The sequence below is a fragment of the Aulonocara sp. 'chitande type north' Nkhata Bay genome, linkage group LG16 (genome assembly GCF_057382095.1).
Source record: "Aulonocara sp. 'chitande type north' Nkhata Bay isolate Kocher_YH1m ecotype deep benthic linkage group LG16, A_spYH_male_GT1.1, whole genome shotgun sequence".
Lineage (NCBI taxonomy): Eukaryota > Metazoa > Chordata > Actinopteri > Cichliformes > Cichlidae > Aulonocara > Aulonocara sp. 'chitande type north' Nkhata Bay.
The window spans coordinates 16,387,134-16,400,156 of NC_141359.1; the positions used below are offsets into that span (position 1 = coordinate 16,387,134).

Below are 13,023 nucleotides of genomic sequence, written 5' to 3' on the forward strand. Positions count from 1 at the left end.
GGGCTCAGAGAAGAGCTCGAGAGGATGTGGAGGGTGAAGGTAACGGTGGTCCCCGTGGTAATCGGAGCACTAGGTGCGGTGACTCCCAAGCTAGGCGAGTGGCTCCAGCAGATCCCGGGAACAACATCGGAAATCTCTGTCCAGAAGAGCGCAGTCCTGGGAACAGCTAAGATACTGCGCAGGACCCTCAAGCTCCCAGGCCTCTGGTAGAGGACCCGAGCTTGAAGGATAGATAAACCGCCCGCAGGGGCGTGCTGGGTGTTTTTTATATATATATATATATATATATATATATATGTATATATGTATATATATATATATATGTATATATGTATATATATATATATATATATATATATATATATATATATATATATATATATATATATATATATATATATATATATATATATATATATATATGTATATATGTATATATACATATACACATATATATATATATATATATATATATATATATATATATATATATATATATATATATATGTGTGTGTGTGTGTGTGTATATATGTATGTGTGTGTATATATGTATATATATATGTGTTCCTCTCAAAACTCTTTTTTTCTTTTACAGATTATTTTCTCTATCCTTTCACATGGGTATATAAATACACAGACCAAGAACAGATCAAGTTTCAGTGGTAGCAGCTCCACAAACCAAATATTAAGTAGGTCATTTCCTCTGAGCGTAAAAAAAACCCCAGTGAGGCGTTCCCACTTAATATGTCCTGTGCTGCAGAGCTGAGCTCTCATAACCACATCCACCTCCTTTCATGCAATGGAAGAAATTTATGTCAATACTGAACATCTCAAATGTGTCAACCCAACACATTCAACAAATCACACAGGTAAGAAAGAAGTGGCACAAATTGGGGAGGAAAATGCTAAAAAAAAGAGAGAAAAAAGATAATAGGTGTTTTAACATCTCTACTGTTTTACACTTTGTTGGGTCCCTGTTTTATTTTATATATTTATTTATTTTTCCTGTCTTTTCAGGTCAAAGGAGTTTCTATTTGGTTATTATTTTGTGTCTGAGCCTGCTGAGTGTCTTCCTGTTGGCTGGACTTGTCACTCTTGGTTTCTTCTGTAAGTTGTGTTGGTTATTGATATCTGTTCTAATGATCACAAGCTTTTCTTTTTCTTTTTTGGATAGCCCATAGTTTACCATTTTCTAATGAAATATGGTAAACTTGGTAATGTTTACACAAAGTAAGATAAGTAAAACATTTTAGGATAAAATTAAACAGAAGAAGTCAGAAGCTGTCAAAGAACAAATGCCTGGTGTTGTTTGAGTCTCAAAAACATGCATCCTACTTTTCTTTGTTTTAGATCATGATTCAAGGAAACTTCTGTCTGCCATGAGTGACCAAATTTCTTCCGTGACTGAGGAGAGAGACCTGCTGCAAGCTGACCTCACGGAAATGACCAAAGAGTTGGAGAGGCTGCAGAGTTTGTTCAACCAGAGTGAGTCCTTGTATGAGCTGTTTTGTGGCTCTTGTTTTAGTATTAGAGGTTGGTATTTTCCCTGGTTATGTATTTTCTCTGTTCGTAGCTTCTTTTTGTAATCATATTCATAGGTTATATTCTAGCTGAGTCTATGTGCTTTGGTTATTTAATATATTATCTTTATTTTATCTTTTCTGTCTCATAGTCATATCTCCATGTCTGTCCAGTTTCCCTGTTTAGTTGTGTCAGGTTTGTATGTTTTAGTCCTGGCTTCAGTGTTAGTTCTTTTTTTATTTACATAGTCTCTCATTCCATGTGCCTTATGTTCAGTTTTACTTCCCCATTATATTATGTTATGAAATGTATATTGTATTCCATTTGTCTTTCAGTATTTTCGCCTTGCAACTACTCCTCAGCCAAAACTGAACTGACCTAGTCCGCACAGGCATGCCATAATACTTCAAATATAACTTGGCACTCAGACGTTTAGGTGATAAGTTACAGCGCTGATGTGTGTCTTTTTTGTTCCATGGTTATCCATAACCATGATTTTAATCACACTTTGGAGAATGATGATGGCAAAAATTTGGGGGGGTAATGATGCTCCTTAATGACGCTCTTTCAACTTCCTAAATCACACATTTCTGATAATATAATGACAGCAGTAGTGTTAGAGCATTTATCTAAATATTTATTTTGGCTTTGGCATTAGTTGATGTGATGGCTGGCTTTGGCAACAGGGCATCAAAGCAGTCAAGGTGTAATTTGTGAGCCGCGGTCAAGCCAGTGACAATTTGATCTCACTGAACAAAATCAGTGGAATATGATAATATGCTGAAAAAGAAGTCCAGAGGAATTAAAAGTCTTTTCTGGCAAAAGATCCCAGTTAATTAAATAGAGATCTGATGAGCATTACAGCTTATTTGCTGGTCTGGATTGTCTCTTGCTTGATGTTTCTTCCAGAGAAAACGTGTCCTACAGGATGGGAAATGTTCAGTGATGTCTGTTATTTCCTCTCTGGAACCTCTGGTAACTGGGATGAAGCTAGACGGGACTGTAGAGACAAAGGAGCAGATCTGGTGGTGATAGACAGTTTTAAAGAACAGGTATAGTGCATGTATATTGCAATTAATGTATTCATTCATTTTATGTGTTTCTGTTAACCTTTCAACATTCATTCAACATATCTGAACATAAAACCCAGAAACATCTGTTATTCAGTCTCACTGTGGAGAGCAATTCTGTATAGCACCAGGGTTATTGTTATGGTTAACTAAAACTAAACAAAAAACTAAAAGTAATGTGATTTTTTTATATAACTAAAATTAAATAAAAACTAGAATAAAAGTTAGGTTAATTAATAGTCATTCTAAATTGCCCAAGGCTCATGGGAACCCAGAGGAGTATAAGAAGAAGAAAATGGATGGATTGATGGACAGAGAATGAAAATTAGGACTAACTGAAATATTTTTTGAACTTTGAAAACAAACTAAAATGAATTTTTTTTAAAAATGTAAAGATTAGTTATTAGATAGTTTAGGATTAGTTAGTGTTACGAGTTCAAATATTGAGGGTGAGCGCAGAAACAACAATTGGTCCAGGAGAGTCGGTCAAACAATGATTTTAATGAACACACGCGTGGGGAGATGAACACTGCACACAGACAGCATCGATCTCCGCCCAATGATACACAAGCAGTTGTTTTTATAACATCAGGGTATTATTTATGACGCCCCCTCATGCGTCAAAGCAGATACAATACATGCATAAGTTTCAAAACCACAAATGTTCTGTTGACGACTTTTGACACATTTAAAAGGACATCTTCTCCGTCTCGAGGCCAGGTGCTTCCTATTAATCTTCTAACTCTCGCTTATCTCCTGGAACTGTTTGTGTGTGTGTGTGTGTGTGTGTGTGTGTGTGTGTGTGTGTGTGTGTGTGTGTGTGTGTGTGTCTCGACCTCCAACGCACTCAGCCTCACCCCGCCCGTTGGCGCTTCTAACCTTTTACCAGACAGAAGCTCTGTGTGATAGGTGTAATAATCTTAACTAAGAACATGTGTAATCTATTGAATAAATGCTTTGATGAAATGATAATTAATGTAACGGTAATGATGATGGTTATGAATAGTAGCAGTAAAATATTTCCCTGATCTCCACATTAGTTTGGTTAAAATTATTACAATTTAAATAAACAAAAGGAAATAAAAATAATTAGAAAATGGAATTCTGGTTAAAAAAAATGTTGTTTCTTTCATGTTTAACAGAACTTTCTCACTACAATCATCGAAGATAACACTTGGATTGGTTTGACTGACAGTGGAAAGGAAGGACAGTGGAAATGGGTAGATGGAACTCCACTGACTCTGGCGTAAGTCTTCACTTTGTTTCAGTTTATTACATTTACTGGATTTCCAGCAATGTGTTTTTTTATGAACATATATGTATGCAAAATAATCTCATCAGTAAGCTTACATGTCAGGTGGTTGAGCCAAAATAAGGGCAAAAGGTTAAAGATGGATGCTACTGACTTTTTTTTGGGGGGGGGCAGAAGAACTCAGTTACGACCTTTCATACCTTTCATGACAAATACATCGATCCATCCATTTTCTCCACCATTCAGCTAGCACACATGTCTTTGGACTGTGGGATGAAGTGGCAGAGAAAATGCAAACTGCATACAGAAAGGACACAGTAGATTTGAATCCATGCAACACTGTTGACAACTGCACCAGACAGTGGGGTCATTGTCATATTTTTTTATAGGGAATTAAATCCCCACACTCAATTTCTTCATCTTACTGATATGTTCTTATATAACACCTTCGTTCTTTAGGAACTGGGCGACAAATGAACCCAATAATGGAGGCTCACCAAATAGTGAAGAAGATTGTGTGCATATAAGAGCTGAAGATCGGAGGACTTGGAATGATATTTCATGTACAGCTTCTATGAAATGGATCTGCAAAAATCTACCATAACACCACTGTACAGTTTCTTGGAGAGCATATATTTCTACATGTTTTGACATTTTAACTGTGATTCTTGATCTATTCTACATTTCCATTTTAATGTTGTCCTCTGTTCTGACTGCGTACATTTACTGTACTGTGTTTTTTAATGTAACCTTTCATTGTTACGCTGATGACCTGCAGGTTTATGTTCCTTTGACCATTTGAAATTGTGCTGAAGTCTCTAAACTAGAATCGTGTCTATCTGCAATTAAGGGCTGATTATCTGATAATTTCTTGCTCCTAAATACTAATAAGACAGAGTTGATGGTCATTGGGCCACAAAAATTTCAGCACTTGTCCCAAAATTTCATCTTGAAAATTGTTGACAGGTGTCAGAAATTGCAGGGACAAGGTAAAAAACTTGGGCGTGTGGTTCGACATGGTGCTCTGCTTCGAGTCTCATGTAAAAGAGATAACAAAGACCGCCTTTTATCATTTGAGGAACATAGCCAGAATCAGACAAGTTTTGTCAAGCGACACTGCAGGGGTTCCTATCCATGCATTTGTGTCTTCATGTATTGATTATTTTAACGCTCTTCTTTCTGGGCTACCAAAGAAAAGTTTCAGAGGTCCACAGATGGTGCAAAATGCAGCTGCTCACATTTGAGCACATTACCCCTGTACTGAGAGCTCTTCATTGGCTACTTTGTCAGGTTCAATCAGATTTTAAGGTCCTGCTGCTCACCTACAAGGCTTTAAACGGATTGGCACCTCTGCGACCTTTTACACCTTTAAGTTCCATCCAGTGCTCCACGATCTCAGGACTCTTCTCTAGGAACCTTCTCCTAGAGCCAGAAAAATGACAATTTTTAGTTTTTTTTTTTAGTTTTTAAAACTAAGTTGAAGACACATTTGTTCACCCTATCCTACATGTTTTAATTCTATGGCTTTTAGTTTTTTAAATTCTTACTGTTTTTAACTTGTATTGTTTTTTTACTTGTATTGCTATGTATCGATTTGATTTATTTATCTTTTTAGTTTCAAATAGATGTACAGCACTTTGTTTGAAAGCGCTTTATATAAAGTTATTATTATTATTATTATTATTATTATTATTATTATTATTATTATTATTATTAGGTGCAAATTTATATTCATGGCAAAAATAACCAGTGGTTGTATGTTATTTGGTCAGCAGAATGTATTTAATTCAGAGAATCAAGCACAGTGCCTCATTAAGAAACATACAAAATTTTTATTTTTTAAGTACTGGTAAAAAACAAACAAACCAAATTTTAAAAAAGAAGAAGAAGAGGGTGGCCCACTTTTGTCTCATTGTAGCATTACAGAAGCTACTTCAGTTTACTCCATGGTGTCTGTTAACAGGGCAAACATTTCAAAACACCAGCGCAGAGAGTTCTCTGTAGAAAGTCATGTAAGAGAGAATATGAAAGAGTATGACAGAATAAACTTTAAAATAATTGTTGATAAACTTCTGCTTTGCTTTAAAACTAAAAGTCTTGGTTGGTTTATTATATAAGAACATCTAGTACCTCTTAAGTATGACATTATTTTTGTGCCACTATTCTGAGCGCACGTAAAAAAAATTTGAGCGCACGTAAAAAAAGGTTTGCGGGTGCAAGTGTTGCATTTTGAGGAGAAATTTATTTTGAGCGAAGAAAAGCTGAATTTGAGTGAACAAAATTAATTGCTGCGTGCAAAAAAATGTATTTCAGTGTTTGCTATTATCCATACACACACACACACACAATTGCAGCCGCAATGTGTTGCTTGCGCTCTCAACATTTCTGCCCGTGCGCGCTCAACTCTTTTTCTACACGGTTATATTTGTGCCACAAAACCAGCCAATCACAGACTTTGATGCAAAAATACCTGATTGGCTGTTCTGGTCTCCAATCAGCTCGAACTGACGAAATGCAATATCCCAGAATCCATTTCGTCCAAAACTCAAACGAGGCAATGGCGGAGGAACACAGAGTGGCGGAGTTTGAAATATTACTCTTTCTGGGTCACAAAATAAACGTTTAAGATATTTTTATGCGAGAATGGTGCTGTGTAAACTTCAAATATCTGCTCGATTCATCAAGACATCACATATTTCCATAACTGCTCTAACGTTTTCGGAGATGCCTGTTACCCACCAGCTGACCGGGTGGTCACTCGGGGTAAACATAATATATAAGGCTGAACTGACAAAAAAAATCACAGACTACACCACCAGGTATTATAGAAAAAAAACAGTCTTTGAATGAAAACAGACGCTGCCCCCCTGGCAAAACTTTCCTAGACCCGCCCCTGCACAGTTACCAGCTGTCAGCTACTTAGAAAAGGATCCTGATGTTATTTGTCTCTCAGAAACAGTTCATAACTTCCCTTCAACTCATTCATGTCACCTAAAAGATAAACCTGTTTCTCCATCACCTGTTCAGCTCTGATGATTCAGTAAGGACGTCTCCTGGTTTCATCTTCATGTTTCCCTCTCACCACATATCCAAACCAACATCATGACCAGCAGCTTTTACAGCTGTGGCTCCAGCAAACATCAGCTGATACTAGAAATTATTATTAAATAAATTCTAACAACAGCTTATCAAGGTTAAACATGCTGCTGTTGTTTAGCGCGACATCTGCTGGTTTCCTCTTTCTGGCGCAGTGGGCGATAAACAAACAAGAGAGAAAAGCCAATCAGCTGATCACTGATCAGTTTCATGATTTAAGTAGCAACAGGAGAGGGAGGGTGAGAGAATAAGAAGCAGCTGACAGCGTAAATACACAGAATAACTCAAGCTTTGTGTTGTTTTCCATTCTAGCTGAAGTACGGGACAAACTGTTCCTTTTCAGCTCAATACGAAACGCGTAATATTTTCTCTGAATACGGCACGATTCCGTTTTTTACAGGACGGTTGGCAACTCTAATAACTAACCTTATGAATAAAATAAAGTTCACTATCAGTAACATCATAGCAACCGAACAGCTGTATAGAAACTCCGTCATGCTAGCTAGTACGCAGTACGAGTTATTGTAACTGACTGTAAAAATTCAGCACAACGAAAATAAACTCCACCTAAACTTGGTTTATATCTGACCTGGATAGACTGCAGGTCATAACTTCTTACCTGAAGTTCAGGTCACCTGACACTCGGACCGGCGGCCAGCAGATGTATTTTTATACATCTGCCAGCATCTGGCCAATCCACCACCTTTCATTGTTTATACCGTTACAAAAAATAAAAAATTATTGGCCCATAAAAATGAAAAATCATTTGTCCGGTGGGCTGATGGCCAGTCCAGCTATTGTCGTGCCATGAGTTAACCCTTCACGTGCCAATGGTGGCACGTGTGCCTAGGGTTGCCGACCCCTGGTCTAGACGCTGGTGGTGGTGAAGACAAAGACTGAGGTTTGGAAGTTCTGACTAAGGTGTCTGTGAGGTGAAGATGGGGAAGAGGTGGGCTGCATGAATGAGATTCTGAAAGAGAGAATGATGGAGAGCGCAAATCTAAACTATGCAAATTGGCGGCTGATTAATTCAAAAAAGGCAAGCAAGAAGGTGATTGGGCTAGAAAAATGATGACATTAATGAGATTGCAAATGTTGAAACAAGGTTGTGATGTGGAGAACAGAAACGCCCAGGAAAGCCGGAAGATGACATTTACAGCTCTTTCTTATTGAACTTGGGCATATGCTTCATTTAAACCCCTGAAAGTGGCAGTGTCTCTCCCAGAGCTCCAGTTTGGTGACATCTATGTGTATCTTGTAGAGAACTACTGCCAGAATGGAAGATTTCAGAGTATGGACAGCTACATGTATTTTCTATCTGGATTTGTAAATAATGCTGTCATGTCAGAGATGGACAACGAGAAACTGTTCACCATTAAAGCAAAGGCAAGCACTACATAACGTCATGTCGCAATGGTAACGTTGACTGAGGGGTTTTTTTGTTTTTTTTTCCAGTGTCAGGTAAATCATTTCTATAGTGTAAATTAGCATCAAGTTGGCCTGAAGTCAGGGTTAGCAGAGATGTTCACATGTTGGTGCTATACTATATGCCCTTTTGGCAGCTGTAAATAAATGTAAATTACACTGGAGGAGAAAGGACTGCAGTACTGTTTTTTGCATGTCCCAGGAGCTGTGACATCAAATGAAAACTATGAATTGCCATCCCTACTCATTAGGGGTGCAATGATACACAAAATTCACAGTTCGGTTCGATACTTTGGTGTCACGGTTCGATATTTTTTCGATACAAAAAAATGTTTATGCATTTTAATTTGTCATTTATTAAAATTATAAATATATATTTTAACTCAAAAGTACAGTTTTTAAATTTAATGTTGTTGAAACAACAAAATAATAAAAAATCTATCTGATCGAGAAATCACTCATCTTTGGAAAAGAGAGTTTATTACAGAGAAATGGCTCTTTCCAAAATAAGAGCTATACTATACGCTTCTTCTGGGCTATATTCTCAGCAGCATATTAAACATATTAGGTCCTCATAAGGAGAATCATCCTAACGGTTGTCTAAATGACTCAGGTAAAGTTTGTAGCATGCGTGCTTGTTGTTTTTGTCTGCTTCCACTTGTCTTTGCACGAGGATGATGTCGGCGTAAATGTGCAGTCATATTCGTTGTATTCCCACTAGTGCTGTCAGCGTTAATCTCGTTAAAATGACATTAACGCCATAACGCAGCAAATCTCTGTTAACGAGTTACCGCGGATCGCCCCGCGCATGGGGCTGGACGGCGTCAACACGTTAACAAGCTAACTGCGCTAACGCACTAGTTCCCACCAATTAAGCATTGCGTGGCACATCCGACATACTGTTTTACTTTTGTCCATGACGCGCTTACCTTCAGGGTCATGCTTCACATGAAAACCAAGATAGTTCCAAACGCCAGATCTGAATGAGGGTGGGGGAGGTTCAATTTCGGGTAGCGTTGAGGCATTTGCCATGTTGCAACGAGCTTAGCTTCTGTCTTGCTAGCTTGCACTGTGCTCAGTGGATCTGCACTCGACAGTGCAGCCTAGGCGGAGTAGTCGAACGTAGATCCACTGAGCGCTCAACACAGACAGCATCGTCAGAAGAAAAGTTGATAAAACAAATAAAAGATTTTGTATTGTTCGATACATATGCGTACCGAACCAAAAGCACTGTATCGAACGGTTCAATATCGATACGAGTATTGTTGCACCCCTACTACTCATAATGCAGCTTTCAAAAAAGTTAGGGCATTTCTCATGACATAACTAAGAATCACCTGTGCAATAGATGCTAAAACAAAGCAAAGTCTTTTTCACATGTCAAAACATAAACTCAGTCTGTGACCAAAGAATTAAAACCCTTTCACCACCACTTTAAGACACCAAATGGCTTTATAATAATACTGCAAAAAATGTAGAGAAAAAAAACTGTAAGGCACAATAATGAAATGTGAAGGATTTATTTTTAATTTTACAGAATATGATTTCTGAAACAAAGAAAAGAGAAATGATACATAATAAAACATGATTCCAAAAAATGTACAGACTATAGTGAAGTCATACTACATACGCCTGTGTGTAATTATAGCATGCACGACTTGCACCTGTGATACAAGACCAAAAGCATGTCAAAATAAAATAAAGGATCACCATGACATATCTTTGTGGTAGGAACCCCCTTGAAGAATAGCTGTGCTGAGGGAAATTTTGGAGCACTGACAAAGAAAAGAGGAAGTAACTACCAAAAATACTCTGTAAAGCTTTATTTCCTTGTACATGTACATTCACAATAAAGGGCTATTCTATTCTATTCTGGGCATTAATAACTTAAAATCTTTTTATTGTTATTTTAGTAGTTGTACTATTAATGGGGTTTCTTTCTGAAGTGTGGATTTTGACCAGGCACCCCTAGTACAGGAAGGTCTGGAACCAGCTCTCCTTTTAAAGTCTCTGATCCTATGAGTATTACCCATTAGGCAAACAGAAATTGGATGGAGCCTGGTAGGAGACTCTCCCAGCTCTAGATGAAGGCATGCTTGCCAGGGTGGCCTTGCCATCCCCAAGCATCTGTAAATTTGTAAGGCCAGAGTAACCTGTAAGAACCCTTTGAGTGATATTATGATAATACACATTTTTACCTTTACTGTTTAACCATGTCATGGTCCTGGGTTCATGACCCAATGTTTTGAGTTTTGTATCATTATTGAACCTTGATTTTGTCATTGTTTATCCTCTTTTGGTTTCTGTTTCTGTGTTCCATGGTTGCTGTCTCCCCTAGTCAAGTCCATGTCTGTTATGTTTCCTGTTTTACTTTGAAAGTCTGTGTCCTATGTCAGTGTATTGAGTTTTACTTCCTCTTGGTCTTGTCATGTCAGATTGCTCCCAGCTGTGTTCTGCTCCTGTGTCTCATTCCCCTCGTTATCCCTCAGTGTATTTAAGCCCTGTGTTTCTTCATCAGTGTCACATCATATGTGTTTCATCCCTCAGGTCATGTCAGGTTTCAAGACTCTGTGCAGGTCATGTTCATGTTGCTTGTTCTTGTATATGTTTCATAGTTCTTTCATGTCTTAGCACAAAGTCTTGTTCATAATTGTCGAAGTTGTCTTAGTTTTCGCAGTTCTTAGTTTCACCAGTTTAGGTTCTAGTTTAGTTTAGCCACTATCCTTGTTGTTTTGTCTTGCCTTTGTATCAGCCACAATAAAGGCTTGCCTTTTGTTTAAAGTTCAGTTCCACCTCCTTGCTTGTGTCTGCTCCTGGGTCCACCTCACTCTCTCCACCAGCAGACCGTGACAAACCAATGGTTAAAAGGGGAGTGTCCACAATTTAGATTTTTGAATGTTTAATATTTCATTAAAGCAATTTAGCAGGAGCAGAACTGCAAATAAAATCATAAGAAACCTAATATGTTGTGTAATACTCCTATTCTGAACTAAGTCTGATTTCTAATGGAATACATAGCATAGAATAACCCTTTATCTGGTCTTTAAGTCTGACGTCATTAGTCTGGGCCCAAACTCTGCTGCAGGTCCACAAGTCAAACGATCACTGTGGCATCACTGAGAGTTGAAAAACTGTCTAAATTCTTTTATCTGTAATAAAATGATCAGCGTGGCTGCTCTACCAGGTGTAACAATTAAGTTTAACATCCAGGCATCCATGAAAATGGAATTTATGACATTTAACGGAGTTAGAAGTTAGCAGGGTGTTAGCTCGCTAGCGTCCATCTAAATACAATATAGCATGTCCTGACTAAGGGAATTCTGAAACAAATTAAAACCTGCAGCTCTGCTATCACTTCCGACCTAAATGAAGACAGAATACTAAACAGCAGGGACGTTTTGTGGGGTTACTAAAGTTTGGCTAGCTGATATATAACAATATACGTGATCGCTAGCGACACAGCTTTGTTAGCAGCATAATATAAACAGTGAAGCTGGAGAGTGAATGCTAACTTTTTCTCACTCGATAAAAGTTAACGTGAGGATTCTCGATGGTCAGGGACAAATGCAATCGCTTGGCAGGGTGCTGTAAACAGACCAAACTTCAGTCAGAAGAACAACTGAGATAATCCATCCGCAATGCAAGGTTAATCATTTATATACCGTATTTATGGGACCATAAGGCGCACTGTCGACAAACGGGTCTGTGTTCATACATAAGGAGCACCGCATTATAAAGCGCATTAAACAAAACAAATCAGTCAGAAAAGTCAAACTTTACTCAACTCATTCTTGCTTCCTCCACTTCCATACCATTAATTCATTAATGTTGAATTCTCTGGTAGCTGCTTTATAAACACTGGAACATATGTTATTCCAGTGTTTTTCTAATTTTTGCTATGTAACTTTGCACTGTCCACTTTCTGCTGTAACAAATTTCCCACGTGTGAGACTAATAAAGGTTATCTTATCTTACATTAATGACTAACCTCATATTGTGGCTGGACTATCTCAGTTGTTCTCTCCTACTGAAGTTTGGTCCGTTTACAGCAATTTTCCATGCGATTGCATTTGTCAAAAAAGTGGAAAAAGGTTATCGTTCATTCTCCAGGTTCACAGTGTTATGCTTTGGTATGCTAACATAGCGGTGTCGCTAGCGATCACTAGCACAGCATTATATACTAGGGCTGGGTATCGTCACTGATTTCTAGAATCGATTCATTCCGATTCACAAGGTCCTGAATCAATTCGATCCACGATTCGATTCAAATCGATTCGATTCAATTCGATTTGAATTTGGGAAATTTTGCCTCAGACAGTCAGAAATATTATAATTCAGATAAGTACATTTACATATTTTTGTATCTATAAAAAGGAAGCTGACACTCGCAAGACTTTATCAAAGGTGTGAGCATCACAGCAGATGCCTTTGTGTCAAAGTAGCTGAAGATAAAACACAAAAACATGAAGGTGATTTTCCTGGCATCGGATTTTATAAAAATATTCTGCAGTACATCAAAAACGAAAGAAAACCATTAATAAACATATGAACATTACCTCTGGTTTTATTAGAGACACAGCTAAACGTTTTGCATTTTGTATAATTTTAAAAAGTTTCAATTTGTTCAGAATCCTATTGAATGGCAGAAATTAGGTTTTT

General features: G+C 37.7%; 1 protein-coding gene across 2 annotated transcripts; it reads left to right on the forward strand.

Moving 5' to 3' along the window:
• Positions 1–570: 570 nt before the first annotated feature.
• Positions 571–6,002, forward strand: LOC147311221 (CD209 antigen-like protein C). 2 transcript variants are annotated; one of them, XM_086266254.1, is made up of 6 exons: positions 571–869; positions 1,018–1,107; positions 1,351–1,485; positions 2,431–2,573; positions 3,734–3,837; positions 4,303–6,002. In XM_086266254.1, exons 1-6 carry the CDS (start codon positions 800–802, stop codon positions 4,445–4,447), a joined length of 687 nt encoding a protein of 228 aa, XP_086122380.1. In that variant the 5' UTR covers positions 571–799; the 3' UTR covers positions 4,448–6,002. The 2 variants fall into 2 exon arrangements, with proteins under 2 accessions (XP_086122380.1, XP_086122378.1); XM_086266252.1 differs by having other exon boundaries at positions 571–1,107.
• The last annotated feature ends 7,021 nt before the right edge of the window (positions 6,003–13,023 follow it).